This window comes from Dasypus novemcinctus, chromosome 10, assembly GCF_030445035.2.
Source record: "Dasypus novemcinctus isolate mDasNov1 chromosome 10, mDasNov1.1.hap2, whole genome shotgun sequence".
Classification (NCBI taxonomy): Eukaryota; Metazoa; Chordata; class Mammalia; order Cingulata; family Dasypodidae; genus Dasypus; species Dasypus novemcinctus.
Genome location: NC_080682.1, coordinates 65,550,798 through 65,566,789, shown reverse-complemented (window position 1 = coordinate 65,566,789; position 15,992 = coordinate 65,550,798). Strand labels below are relative to the sequence as shown.

The following is a 15,992-nucleotide window of genomic DNA, read 5'->3' as shown; positions in this document are numbered from 1 at the left end:
GTTAGAAGCATAACATTCTTTATATGGAAATTGTTTTATGCTCTTCCCATTTTCCTTTCAAACTATTTCATAGGGTTACCCCTCCCAATTTTTAAAAAGAGACCCTGTACCTTTAATAACTGAGACCTGGCTAGAGGTTTCTTTCCAAACTTGTTCCCTGGCTTTCAAGTGACGAAACCAGCTGTAATTTGAGAGCAGAAAGATCCTCAGGATATCATTAGCCCAAGCCAAAGTACAGCATTCCCAGTCCTGGAGTTGAAATTGTATCTAGAGCCTTTCTCTCTCCAGCTATAGGCTCCCATCTCTCAGAAGCAAGGGGGACCTCCGAGCGCGGAGCGACGCTGCCAGCGTCCCGCCAGAGCGCTGGAGGCGGGGATCCCCGCTCCCCGCAGGGAGCGGGCGCCGGGGAGAGCCCGCAGAGCTCCAGCCGCCGCGCTCAGAGCCAGGGTGCGCCCTGCGCCGCTGGAGCCCTGCTCCCCAGGCTCTGGTGCGCTCAGCCACATGAAGCCTGCTGGGCAGGCGCGGCCAGGGTGCAGCGAGCAGGCAGGAGCTGAGGCTGACGCCTTCTCGGGGAGGCACTGACTCCCAAGGGGTCCCCCTTCCTTACGCCTCTTCTCCTGGGGTCCCCGGGCATCCTGAGCAATCAGGATGGTGTTCCTCAAGTTCCTCTGGATGGGTGTCTTCTGCCACCTGTGTCAGGGCTACTTCGACGGCCCGCTCTACCCGGAGATGTCCAATGGGACTCTGCACCATTACTTCGTGCCCGACGGGGACTATGAGGAGAACGATGACCCTGAGAAGTGCCAACTGCTCTTCAGGGTGAGTGACCACCGGCGCTGCTCCCAGGGGGAGGGGAACCAGGCCAGCAAGCTGCTGAGCCTCACCCTGCGGGAGGAGTTCACCGTGCTAGGCCGCCAGGTGGAGGACGCAGGGCGCGTCCTGGAAGGCATCAGCAAAAGCATCTCCTACGACCTGGACGGGGAAGAGAGCTATGGCAAGTACCTGCGGCGGGAGTCCCACCAGATCGGGGATGCCTACTCCAACTCCGACAAGTCTCTCACGGAGCTGGAAAGCAAGTTCAAGCAGGGCCAGGAACAGGATAGCCGGCAGGAGAGCAGGCTCAACGAGGACTTCCAGGGGATGCTGATCCACACTAGGTCCCTGCTGAAAGAAACGCTGGACATCTCTGTGGGGCTCAGGGACAAGTACGAGCTGCTGGCCCTCACAATCAGGAGCCATGGGACCCGGCTAGGTCGACTGAAAAACTATTATCTCAAAGTGTAGGTGGAAGGGCAGCTGCCAGGGAAAGGAAATCAAACCAGCCCTGTTGAGGAGGATGGCTCTGGAAGAGGGAGCTAACCTTTTCTTTATACTTAGTATATTTTCTACAGCCCCAATTTGCACTTAGAGAATGAACCTGTCAACTAAAAAAAGAGGAAGAAAAAATGAGAGTTAAGTGTTTTTGTTTATGTACATTATTTATGTGATTGCTGTTGATTTAATACCTGAAAAGAACAATGTAAAGCAATGCCTCCTGCCTTTCTGAGAGGGCTTTACAACTCTGCAGAGACACCTGTTTCAGCCACATGTAAAAGAATACCATGTATGTGGTGTGAACTGATCACACATCCCCAACCCCATCCTGGAGATTATGTGGAAAGAGCCAAAGAGCACGGCCTTCAGCCTTCTCTCTTGATTAGCTGCAAAGGCTGTCAAAGCTGCCTGTTTAATTGAAGGAGGTCCAATGTGCGGCTTCACATGCCTGCCAGTGATGAAATTACCTGTTTCTTCTTCTCCTTTTCTCTCTTATTTATTAGCCATGGTCTCCAAGTTATGTTTTTATAAGAGTATCGACTAGAAACTGTGTGCAAATCATCCTTTGCTGGGAAATTTCTGAGGTGCCTTGGTGGGTGTGTATAAATTAAAATGTCCATATCTACGACGTCTAAGCTTTGCGGTGGTTACAGCACTCTCATGTCAATATGCTGACTTGCTCTGGGACATTTCTGTGCTTGTCTCTCATTGTATGTCTATGCTCTGTCATCAGTGCCAAAGTCAATTACAAAGAAGTAGACAGAATGTTTGAACACACCACCAAATGCCTATAATTTAGGTTACCAATGTATTCTGTCTCATCTGGGAGTTTTGCTTCTGTTTGCTTATTGGAAACTTGTACTTCAGGTAGGAGAATGCTGAGTCCCTAATAACTCCTTAGCTAGGTTTTATTATTCAGCCAATAAATATGTTCTCATATAATACTGGCTTATTTTCTAATTTGAATCTGTAACTTAAACATTTCAAAGTGGGAGGAATGACAAAGGAAAGGGGATGGGATTTAAGCCAGTTAACATAGAGAATATGATAAAGAAGGCAGAGGAAGGATAACTGTTTTTGGCGACCCTCTCTTCCCTGACGACCCTTACCCTCCTCAAATTAAAAAAAAAAAAATCTAGCCTGTGCCAGAACTTTGAATTTGATCCCTGTTGGTCTGCTTAAAACTCCAATTTTCTTCAGTCTTCCCCATAGAATTAATTGAAAAATTTTGTGACAAGGCTTATATCTTATATGCCCTCACTATGCATATAAGCAGGGCTCCATTTTTAAGTTACAGGAACTGCATTGAGGTAGAATAAATTTGAAATCAATTCTATGTCATTTAACTAATGATTTTTTAAAAGGTGGAAATGCACTTATTCCATGCCTTTCCCTGGGCAACTCCTCACCTTCATCTTAAACATGCTTTCCCTTCATATACACACATACATGCAGGAAAATAAATAAAGATTTATACTATGATGTTCAACTGTGAGCCATTTTTTTCCTCTCCCATTAACAATTAAACCAGTTTTCCATTCCTATGAAGTGTCCAACATCCTCCTATTATGGTAGAGAAAATCAAGGGTCTAGAAAGGATAAGGACTCAGCCACAGCTAGTTGAAGCAGCTCCAGATCCTTTAGATTTAAGTATGGGACTCTCCCATGATGCTCTGTCTTTTTGAAAGGATGCTGAGAGATGAAAAAGAGTGACCTGAGGCCTGAACCTTGCATAACTATCTTACTGTTTAAAATTTTTAAAAAGCAATGTATGGAATAATACTTAAAATAAGCATGTATAATTTATTTTCATCACTTGAGCCAGTGCTTTTAGCTGCCTCTAGAGTCGTGTGGAAAGAAGGAAAAGTCATTTTAAAAAGGGGAGTCCTTCTCTAACCTGTGCAAATGTGAGGCAAAAATTGGCAGCAGAGGCAGAGAAGATGATATTTGGTATTTCCATATTTGTAGTTTGAAATCACAATCCTTCAGATGTGAAAACTTTCAGATCACTCAGTTCATGGCACTCAGTTTAATCTGCGGGTATATAAAATGACATTTCTTTGGTTTCCCCAGTGGTCACAGTAGAATTTTGAACACATGATAGGGATGGAAAACTGCTTTCATCATGGATGTTCATTTCAGTCAATTGGTAATGGTTGCATACAGTGTTATGTTAAGAAAGACTCCAAAGACACAGAAGTAAAGAGTGCAGTCTTTCATGAGTCTGGGAAGAGGAGTGGTGGCACATCTGCTACAAATTTGAAAACCCTGAAATAGGTTATATATAAGGTTCTTTCCAGTGCTAACATTCTGTGATTCCTACAAAACCAGGACAAAATGATCTGGCCTTGAATCACCCCTTTTAAGCCTAGACATATAGCCAGTAATCCCACAAAGTCTTATGTAAATGAGAATTCCCAGGTGGGTGAGTGAGCAGTCCTATACTCCCAGCCTAGAGCATCACAAGGCTTTTCCAAACACTCATAGGGTGAGAAGCCAACCACACGCAGATCTTTCCTCCCTACTTCCTCATTATTCTCATCAGGTCTTCATTACTCATATGTGACAAATTCTCTTTTAAAAAAGTAGTGCTTTATTTCTTAGGCCACAAATATATTGAGAATCTGAAGAAAACTGTATACCTTCTTTCCTGAAAAGTCTATGTCTATGCAATTTAGTACATTGGTTATTTTCTATGAATACTTGTTAGTCATTTAATATATGCCAGGCACTGTGCTAGGTTGTGAGTAATTCTTGGAGGGTCACAAAGTCTTGGAACTTCTTCTATGGATCAGATGTTAAAAAGCCACTTAGGGGAAATGGGTGTGGCTCAAGTGATTGGGCTCCCATCTACCATATAGTAGGTCCAGGTTCGATACCCAGGCCTCCTGGTGAAGGCAAGCTGGCCTGTGTGGCGAGCTGGCCTGCATGGAGTGCTGGTCCCTGCAGGAGTGCTGGCCCATGTGGAGAACTGGCAGAGCAAAATGATGCAAAAAAAAGAGACACAGAGGAGAGGCAATAAGAGACACAGCAGACCAGGTTGCTGAGGCACCACAAGAGAATGATTGCCTCTCTCCCTTTCCAGAAGGTCCCAGGATCAGTTCTCAGAGCCGCCTAATGAGAATATAAGCAGACATAGAAAAACACACAGCGAGTGGACAGAGAGCCGACAATGGAGGGAGGGGGCAGAAATAAATAAATAAATCTCTAAATATATATATATATATGGGAACTAAGGAGTAAATTAAAATTTTTTAAAAAGCCTCTTAGAAGGGGTGGCTGTAGCTCAGTGGTTGAGTGCCTGCTTCCCATGTATGAGGTCATGGGTTCAATCCCTGCTACCTCCTAAAAAATAAAAGTCATTTAGAGTCTTATTTATTTACAGTATGAGGTATTTATTATTATTATCATTATCAACAGTTATAATAACAACAAAACAACTAACTGTTTGAGAACTCACGATTATTGGTCAGGCCCTGTACTAAGGACTTTACTTGGGATAGTTCCCTTAATGTTTACAACAACCATATGAGGAAAGTATTTTATAAAATATGTATAAAAGGAATTAATACATGTCAAGCACTTAAAACAGTATCTGACACAGAGTGAATCCTCAATAAATATTAGTTATAATTATTTTATTATAATTACCATATTTATAAACCATTCCCAGAAAATATTTATAAATATGCCTAGAAAGCCTAGATAATTTGCCCAGGGTTAAAACAGTGTGCTATCTCATATACTCCACTGTGCTCTCACTCTTAATTGATAATAATCTATGATCAAATAAAAGAAGAAAGTAGAGATTTAAGGTCCATCAGTATCTCCCACTGTCCAGCCAAATGCTGTTCCAGAGAAGCTGAGTGGCTTCTCAGTCTACAGAATTACTCGTTGATACTTACTGATTCTTTCTCGGGAAGATGGGCCCATCACCACTGATTCTCACTCTCCTAATCTGATTATATGAAAACTTCTGTCGACCTCTTTTGAAGCATGCTGCAGGCATCTGTTTCTCTGAAATCTGGTGATGGAGCCCACCTGGCCCTTTGAGCCTCTGCAGCATCCCAGGCCAGGCCCATAGAAGCCGTCGGAAGATGGCAAGTTCAGGCTCGTTGTGGACAGCCACGCCTGAGTGGATTTCCAAGTAGGTCACACACCTGTCATTGCCTTTTAAATTCTCATTTACAACTGTGCTAAGAAACAGCCTCAAAACTTTCAGATAAAAACCTTGAAGCATAAATTATAAACTATTTTAATAAGTAATAAAAATATCCATGAAGTCCAATGAAGATATGAAACACCCGCATGTGATTTCCTTGGGGCATTTTTCATAGGATGATTATTAAAATCTTCTTGATAAGATTTATTACTTGGGTAAGAAAGAGAAATGCTAAAAGTAGTTTATGACTATTTTAATACATAAGGAAGAACAAGTGGGAGCATATGGAGTCTTGGTTACAAATAAAAATATGGACCTATGTAACAATAATTTACCAGTATAGTGAATGAGATTCTTTTTTTTTTAACATTTTTTTCTACCCCACCCCTGCCCTGCTGTTTTTGCTGTCTGTGTCCATTTGCTGTGTGATCTTCTGTACCTGTTTTTCTTTTTGTCTTCTTTTCTTTGTCTTCTAGGATTCGCCCGGATTCAATCCTGGTGATCTCTGATGTGGAGAGAGGGTCCCTGTCAATTGCACCACCTCAGTTCCTGGTCTCTGCTGTGCTTCACCTTGACTCTCCCCTTCGTCTCTTTTGTTGTGTCATCATCTTTCTGCATGACTCACTTGCGCCGGCACTGGCTCACCGCACGGGCCCTGGCTTGCCATGTGGGCACTCAGCTCTCCACGTAGGCACTTGCATGGGCACTCAGCTCACGGCACAGGCACTCATGGGGGCACTCATCTTACCACGCGGGCACTCAGTTCACCAAACAGGCACTCGGCTTTCCACACACACACACTGGCTCACCATACAGGCATGCTTTCTCTTCTTCTTTTTCACCGGGAAGCCCCAGGGATCAAACCCAGGTCCTCCCATATGGTAGGTGGAGGCCCTGTCGCTTGAGCCTCATCTGCTTCCCAAGAGAGTCTATAAACCATCTTAGCGATTTGGAAATTGGAAGAGTCCTTAAGAATACTATTTCAAAAGGCAGGATCCAGATAGATATCTCATTCATCAAACATTTTTCAAGTGCCACCAGGACAGAAATAGTATATAGACCTGTGGGAAACACTGATACCTAAGCAAAGAATTACAGTATAGCAGCATGGTGATTATGGGCATTTGGGGTTCCATGGAAGGTCCATGAGAGTTTCAACTAGAATTGCCTGGAAAACGTAAAGCAATGTGGATAAAATAAGGAGTTGACGTAATTATACATTCAAGAGACATGGGAATTTCACTGTTGTTGTTCTGACTTTTTAAAAACATTTTTTTTCCCAATTATAAAAGCCATGCCTGCTAAATTCTGAAAATGTAGCAAACACAGTAAAACACAGAAGAGATAATATCACTCATAATCTCAAACTGAATGCTTTTCAGTTGAGCGAATAATCCCAAATCTGCCTCCTCCTCACCATACACTCACTGTTTGTATGTCAATGTGTATTCGTTCAGTATTTTCCATGCATGTGTATGTATTTATTTTTTTCTTTTAAAAATATTATAATGAATATGCTGTTTTCTTGCCAATGCCTATTCTGAAGTACGCTATTTTATACATCTTTTTTAATTATTGCTTAAATCTACCCACAATGCTTCAGGAAGCAAAAGGTCTGGTTTTAGATCTTGCCCAGTCACATATTAACTGTGCAACTTTGGACAACTGCCTTAAATGTTCTGTAATTCAGTCACTGCATTTGGAAATAATAACAACTAATGGAGATAATAAAAGCTAGTATTTATTGAACAGGTCCTGTTAAAGGTATTTTCCACTTATCTTACATAATCCTCCTTGGTAGGTATTATATTTTCTGAATTTTTCAGGTGAGGAAACTGAGGCATAAAGAGGTAAAGAAATTTTCCCATGATCTCACAGTTAGGGATGGAGCCAAGATTCAAACATGGGCAGTCTGTCTCCTACCCTGCCCTAATGATGGCTTTCCCTTCTGGAGGCAGGAGGTTGGGCACATGATTTCTTAAATTCTCTTTCTATTCAAGGATCTATGATAAATGGCCTGTGTAATGAATATTTCCCTTATATGATTTCCTTAATGGAAAACTCAAAGCCAAGTTCTCTCAAAGAACTTTTATTCTACTTCATTTTATTTTGGGTCAAGTAAAAATTCCTTTCATGCACAAATGGCACTCTGTGATTCAAGAGCAACTTGATTGTTGTGAAATCTCACATTTTCTAAGCACTTACTCGTGCATTATCACATCTGATCATAGCAAGGATAGGTAAGGGTATTCATCATTTGACAGAGGGGGGCCCAAGGTTGTACAGCTACCAGGTTGTTCAGTCAGAACTTCCTGCATCCAGGCTTAAAGATTCCTTGCCCAAGCACCACTAACTGTGCAAGTTCACCTTTCAGTCATTTATTCATTCATTTTTAAAAAAAATTTTTAATTGATTTCCTATGGTGTATCAGGCACTGCTCCAGGATCTGGCAGTCAAACAAAATCTATGCCCTCATTGTTCATACATTTAAATATGGGATGTTCGTGAATTCTTTAAGCCACATTTAATGGGGGAAAAATAATTACATGTACATATATTTAACATTAGACAATGACATGTCCTATTTTACATAATATGGTTAAGAAAAACCTCTCTTGGTAGGAGATGTTAGAACTGAGTCTTAAATCTTGAGTAGAAGTCAACAATGTACTATCAGAGGAAAAAGTTCCAGGTAAAAGGACAGCATGTACAGAATTCCTCAAGCAGAAACAACTTGGTTTTTTTGAGACAAGAAATTTTAAAAAGCCATGATTATAGCAGAGTGAATTGGAGATAGAGTAAAAGAGCACAAACTTGGAGAGAACTGGGGCTAATAATATAGGAACTGGGTGACCATCATAAGTTTGATTTTATTCTAATTTCAATGGAAAGGCATTGGACGGTCTAAGCAGAGGAGTGGTATAATCTGAGTTGCATGAGAAAGAGCACTCTGGGAGTTTAGTCCATAGGGTAGCAAGAGTAGAAGCAGGAAAGCAATTTGGTGAGGTGGCGACTAAGTCCCATGGATGAGAGATAAGAGATGGACGAGGGTGGTAGTGACAAAGATGACAGAAACTGGACTTGACCTTGTTATTGCTCTCATCCCAGAAGAATGTGTGTCACTCCCCCAACCTGCTCCCGCATTGGTTCAATTCCCCAGCTCTTAGTTCCATTTCACTTCCTTCTTAACTGGATTTGATGTTAACATCTTGACTGCCTACCCCACCCCACCTCCTCACTGTGAGGGTGGAGATTTACACACCCCCACAGGCAAGTCTTACACACTCAACCATTACACAAAAATAACTGAGATTGCATTAAAGTTTAGACATGTTCCCTTTATCAGTGATCTCAACCATCATCATTGCATCTGTATTTATTCTGCTTTTTTCTTCTAGGCACTTTAACTAGATAAGTTGCACTTGAACATTAAACTTTTCTCTTGAGGTTTTCCAAAGACTTCATAATTTTGCACTGCTTTGCATTCTGATGGACATGGAATATCCCTTTTTGACTCTAGCAAGCATTTACGCTGATGGATTTTCTATTTCACCATCTTCCTTTTTTCATTTTTCCATGAAAAACAGAAGATATTTTGTGTGTCAACAGCTTGCTGTTTACAGTAAGGAACCTGACAGCTGTGATTAATGAGGTGAAGCCTTCGTGCTCCGGGTTTGGCAGCAATGATTGTATTTTCCAGTTGTGAACAGTTTCCTTCTGCAGCAGTTAAAGTAATGTGTTTCCTGAGCATCTTCTCTTACTTTGATCTTTGCCCAGCTCTCATCCCAAGACCTAGCACACACGGATACTCCACTCAATTTTCAAAATGTATGCTTTTCTGGAAGCCTCGCTGAGTCAACCACTAACATTTTCCACATGATTCTACTACCGATGAAATTATAAAGAGAGGAAAATCTAGTGGGTTTGCTTCACTCTGAGTTACATTTTTGCCCACCCTTCCAGCATCAGTTTTCTCCTACAATGGTTTCCCCTCACCCCTGCCTCTGCCAAACTCTAACTCCCTGTTCTCTCCTAAGTTGCTCTCTCTCCCTCTTTGCCTCCTGACAGGCATAGATTTGCTGTTATGAGCATGGGCTGTAGAAGCAAAACTCGCTTCACATTGTGCCTCTGCAACTTATTAGCTGTGGAACCTCAGCAGATTGTGTCACCTCTCAGAGCCTCAGCTTCCTCCCCTGTGCTGTGGGGATTATGACACATACTTTGCAGGGTCCTTGTGAGGATCTGATAAGCCAATGAATAGGAAGGGCTTACTATAATTTGGAGCAAAAATAAGTGCAGCTCTTCTCACGCAGTCTGGCAACGTGCAGCTCACTGAGGACCCATGTTTAAGAAAGAATACCTATGTGTTCTTGAAATGAGAAAGATGTGTTTCCAAAAAAAGCCCCAAACATACTATAATTTTTCTACGAACTGTCTTAATCTTCTGCTGTCACTAAGTAGGGTTCTGGGAAGCCAAAGACTTCCCATTGATGTAACAGAAGCTCCAACACGTGGCTTTACACAGCAAAAATTCTCTCCCTATATAGGCCAACAGACTGAATGCAGCATCAGGAAACAACAGTTAGCAAACAGGCTTAACCTTCATTTCTAAATGTTAGCAATGCCTTTCCTTGGGGAGTGATGCCCATGAATGAAACTCAGAAACGTAACATCAGTAGATAGGCAGCCACCTCCAGGGAACCTAAAAACATGGCAAGAAGGCTACCTAGAGAGAGAGAATACAAATATTAACTCCTGATATTTATTGAGCACTAAGTGCATGTTAGGCCCTGGTTGCCCTGACAAAGTCTAGTTTCGAGGCCTATAAGACCAAAGGCCAGATCCCAACTGTAGGGACAGCCTCCAAATGATCTCAATATGAAAAGCATCATCGTAACAACATGTCTCTTTATGGAACCCAAGACTGCTGCCACGGGACGTGCTTTCCCTTGCTTCCTAGTAGGTCTCTCTAGTTTCCAGGCCCTGGAGTTTGCCAGGGCAGGTAGATTGGACTGCTCTAGGCTCTGATCCAAGGACCTGTTTTGATGTATGTGAGCTTCACCGAGAGTACCTGGAACATTGGCATGTAGCTTTGCCAACTGCAGACAGCCAGATTTACCCGTGAGAAGGCAGCTTGATAATTCTCTGGTTGGTCTGCTTCCTCCCATGCAACTTCCTCACCTGACTGCAAAGGAGGGGGCCTCAGCTCAATCGCCAGTGCCCTCCAACACATGCCCAGAAAACACTTGAATCTGCCCCTTTTTCAGTACAAAAGCAGGAAATCTAGCCCAGTGAACACTGAGAAGTGTATATATTCAGCTATAAATGCAAAGAATGAATAAGCAGTATTTCTTTTCTAAATTAAGGGCATTTTAGGAATAGAACAGTTCTTAAGTGTTGGCTTAAACAAAAACTCATTCAGGCTGAAAAGTTGGCAAAGGCCATGCTAAGGATAAAAATACATATTCCTTAATCACAGTTTCCATAGACCTTCTCATTTCCAAGAGTTTCACCATAAAAAGAACTATAGTGAAAAACTGAGCTGACAGTTCACCAGAACGGCATAATATTAACAGGATGTCAAAGTTTACAAGGTTTTCTCATTTCCTCTGTAAAAATCTTGCCATTACTAAAACACACAACCACTACTTTGGCCTTTCAATCATTGTTTTAAAACACTTTTATTTTTTTTTTTTTTACAAAGGAACTATTCGTTCAATTCTCTATTCTTACAATAAATGTTTATTGAGTACCTGCTGTGTGCAGGTACTGTGCTAGACTCAGGATAATATTATTAATAACAATGATATTGGTAAGTCAGCAGATAACATTTTATGCTACTTATTGTCAGGCACACCATTCGAAGCACCTCACATATATTAACACAGGTAATCTCAGCAAAAACTTCTTGCAAGGGTTGCTTGTAAACTCAGTGACCTGCCTAGAATGTCACCTGATGCCTATGGCAACCCTTCTCTATGGCCTTCTCCATGATTTCCAGCCCTGCTACAGTCCCATCTCTGGCTACCCCCTTTCCTAACCTGGCCCATCTTGCTATCTAATAGAATTCTCTTTCTGGAAAACCAGGAAGCCTTCATATCAGGAGTATATACAGGCATAGTTCTTCCATGGTGACCCAGGAAGCTAACTAGAATGAACTTTGGATTGAACTGAGAAAGAAATAAGGATAAATTAGCAAAAGAAGATCTTGACCCCAGGTTCAAGTTTTTGGGATTGAGAATCTGAGAATGAAATTTAAGAGCTCACCATTATGTTAACCTCTACCCAGCTAAAATAGTAGTAAAAGTGAACTTGTACTTACATCCTTGGATATAGTTTTAGCTTTAAGAGCTACATAATCTGAGAATAATTAGAGCTAGTAATAACCTTAACAAATGGAGAAGCAGAGGCTTGAACAGGTGAAGAGACTCATGCCAGGTCAAATAAACTCATTGTATTAAGGCCAGAATCACAGAAACACAAACCGGAGGGTCGGGTTCATCCTGTTCACCTGGTTATGAGCTGCCTGCATCCTCCCTGTAATATACCACTGCCAAGTGATTATTACACCGTTCATGCGTGGACCCCTCAAATTACAGGGAACTCTTCCCTCTGGGGCAGTATGCTAATTTGTTGGAGAGCTCAGACTCACAGAAAGTCTTCCTGTGTCCTGAACTGAAATCTCCCTCCATGTGGCCCTCTCCCCACCTGGCCCTTGCTCTACCTACCATTTACAAAGGCCCAAAGTCTCTTCTACCTTTTCTGCATCAAGTCTATCAAAGACCTGGCAGCTCCTTTGGCCAGGCTCAACATCCTCCACACCTTCCTTACATAGCTTAGAACAATATCCAAGGTTTCCCAGCTCTGCTTTATTACAAGGAAGCAGTGATTTACAGTGGTTAAAATCATGGGCTTTACAGTCAGACAAACCTCTGGATTGAATCTCAGGTCTTCCTCACAACCTTAATGTACAAGGCAGTTTACTCAATCTCACCATATCTGGGATTCCTCTTCCGTAACTTGGTGTTGATGATATCTACCTCATAGGGTTGTTAGGGTGATTAAATGAAATAATACACATACAATGCCCAGTGCCATGTCTAGGCCTTTATAGGACTTCAACAAATATATTCTGAAAGGATGACTCCCTGGTTGCGTGCTTTTTCTAATCTCACCATTAACAGTGAGTTTAATAGAATAAACAGCCAAACTGGAGAAACTTCTGCATGGGAGAGGAATAGAAGAATGAAGGGAAAGAAAGTCCTAAGTTAAAACCCAACACTGCCACAATTGACAAGCATTCTATGTGGGGCACCCTAGGCCGTTCTGTCACAAGTTCACCCACCAGAAGGGAAGAGTCTTAAATTTAAGGCTTTTGCAACTCTGGACTTTCTCATAAAGGTCTAACCACATGCTAATTTGAAAGCCTCAATGCTAAGTTATTTTGGGACTAAGAGAAAAGGTACATTATATCTTTCTCCCCCTCTACAAAAACAGCTGAACAGACTTTCCTAACTCTTTCCCAAAAGTTTCATGTTTAGGTTGAGATCAGCCCTGGAAGCGCTCACCCTCAAATTGAAGGCCTGAGAAAGTCATTAAAGGCAAGTGAAAGCCCCAGAATGGAAATACACAGGGAAGATGGGATTGCAATTGACTTTTTCTCCCAGGTGATCCATCTCTCAATAACAGGAAAATGGATCCAAAGCAAATCATTTTAAGGATAATCTCTCTTAAATTATCATAAATTCTAATGTATAGTTTAAAGCAGGGGCTTTTGGACACAGCCTGCTTTGCCTTGTATCATGACTCCTCTCCTTGTCATCTGTGCACTATCTGGGGTAAAAGACAAAACTCCCTAAGTCTCCATTTCCCCTTCTATAAAATGGGACTAATGGTCTTTATCTCAGGATTGCTGGGAGAACAAAATGAGAGAATCCAGCTTTTTGTATAGCCCGACAAATGTGTTAAACTATTTTATTAGGTATAAAGTAATGTGTAGCAAGTGGTCTCTGTCTTATTAACACTATGGAATCAAAATGGTCAACACTTAGAGTCCACAACCTTTCCCCTTACCTGTTGTCCTCTCCTCCTCCTCCATCTCCCTCCTGGCTCTTGGTAGAGAGAAAGGACAAAAAGCACGAAACTACACTGGCCACTAGCATATCATCCATCCCCCAGGAACGACCCAAAACAAGGTATCAGAGAGAAAGAACCACATGCATGACATTAGGAAAGGGTGATCAAAGGATCAATGGACCAATGGGGCAGGAAAAAAAACAAGGTGAGTGCGAGAATTCGAGAATTCAACTGAGATTAAAGAAAGAATGACGCTAAGGAATTCAGGGAAGCTGCAAAGGTTGGGGGGTGGGGAGGATATTATTAATTTGGCCATGGGCAAGTTTTTAGTAATGGCCCCCATAAACTCTTGCTTAAATATTTGAGAAAGATATTTAATTAAGATGGAAGTTTCTGTCACAAACTATGTTCTTTAAAAAGTACACAGCTATTTAACTAGACTAGGAAGGAAAGTTGTAGCTCTATGAGGATTACATAGCACTTACACTCAAATAACTGGCAGTAAAAAAAAAAAACAAATAAAAGCTAAGTTTGATGAGAACACCATAAAGGAAACATAAGTCCAATCACGACAGGTGTCCTGTTCAGAACCTCCCATCATTCAGTATAAAATCCAAATTCAGTGTAATGATCTACAAGGCCCTGCATTATCTGGCTTCAGCTTACTTTGCCACTTATCTCCTTTTACTTTCCCCATCTTTCCTTCTGCTGCAGCCACACCAGACCATTTTTCCTCAAACGCATCAAGCACACTACATGAGAACTTTAGTATTTGCTGCTCTACTTGCTGGAACATTCTTCCCTAAGTGTTTGCAAGGCTCACTCCCTCATGCCTGTCAATTCTCTGCTCAGATGTCAACTCATTAAAGAAGTTTTTGAAAGTGTTTTCTAATACCCTATTTAAGTCCTCTCTCCACCCTTATACCCTGGTTTATACTTCTCCATGACTTTTGTCCTTTACTGATGTTACCTATCATCTGGGCTTTGTGATTATTTATTTTCTGTCTCCCACAAGGGCATACCTGTTTTGTTTTATGTTGTAGTTTGGACATATAGAATGTGCCTTTCCCTTAGTAGGTGCTCATATACATTTTTTAACATTTAATGAATGAAAGAAAATCAAAGAAAGGAGGGAGACTCTCTAACTAGAGTGATCAAGCTTGGCTTCCAAAATAAAATAATATTTGAAGAAGAATTTAATAGATGATTGGTGTAGCAAGAGCAGGGGAGATGACTGCCAGGGATGAAAGTGGGAGGGCCAAGTTCAGAAGTATAGAAGGCACAGGTCCATTCAAGAATAGTGAATCAAGAGGTTGGTTTAGAACACTACTTCTCAAATGGGGGCTATTTTGACCCCACCCCACCTCCGAAGAAACATCTGGCAATGTCTGCCAACATTTTTGTCACATCTGGGGAGCTGCTATTGGCATCTACTTGGTAGAGGCCAGGAATGCTCCTAAGCATCCCACAGTTCACAGGATAACCCTCCATCCTAAAGTTTCAAAAATGCCAAAATTCGTTTCCAATATGTGAAACACTTGAGAGTAGAGGGGCAAGAGGGAGGAAGGAGTCAGATTGAGGATCTTAAATGCCAAGTTAATATTTCTTCCCCAAGTTTATGGGAATTATAGAGCTCAACACATGAGGAAGCCAATTTTAGAAAGACTTTGTTGTAAAGTACCTAATGTATTGCAACATTAAGATACTAGAATGTGCCAGGCATCCTGATGCAAACCCAAATGTCTTAGAGAGCAGTGCTCTGGTTATAATTCCCCACCATCTGGTTGAAAAGTGAAAGTATATATCAACAGGTTAATTTTTATCTCCTTGATTTCAACAAACTAAAAGGTCAGATTTCTGATCATTCTATTGATTAGGGATTCCTCTACACTTTGCCAAGACAATTGAAGGGGGTAAAGGGAATTGATTCAGTCTAACTAATACTTTGACATGATGTAGACAAAACATTTGGTCGAATCACTCTTTCACTTTTCACTTGGTGGTTTTGACATGGAAGGAAAAAAATCATTGTTGGATGGTTGCTAGTGATCATTGTAAACCTAGCTGATCATTAGGATAGAATCAACTAATCCTAAAATAAAGAAGTGTAGGTATGAATCTTCAACCTGAAAAACCACTGCTTATAAGAAAAAGAGTTCTAGAGCTGGAAATGAAGATCTCAGGCATAACTTTCATTTATGTCTCCATGCCTTGTTCAAATTTAAATATCTTCTTAGGGTTACCTTATCCACTATATGGTCAAGCCATTTTCCCTGGTACAGGGCTGCACCTGCCTGAGAAAAGGGGATCCTTTTCTTCATGTGCAAGTTGACTGCTCACCAAACCTTGTATTCAAGGGAATGCACCAACCCAGAAGAAGACTTTGCTTTTTATTCTTCCATCAAGTGAGGATACCTTGTTTTAACCCACCTGAAGGGAA

The 15,992-nt window shown here is 41.5% G+C and overlaps 1 protein-coding gene across 1 annotated transcript; it reads left to right on the top strand.

Moving 5' to 3' along the window:
• Positions 1-215: 215 nt before the first annotated feature.
• On the top strand, positions 216-2,793 carry FIBIN (fin bud initiation factor homolog). Its single transcript, XM_004454273.5, has one exon. It carries the CDS (start codon positions 649-651, stop codon positions 1,282-1,284), a length of 636 nt encoding a protein of 211 aa, XP_004454330.1. The 5' UTR covers positions 216-648; the 3' UTR covers positions 1,285-2,793.
• Positions 2,794-15,992: the final 13,199 nt, after the last annotated feature.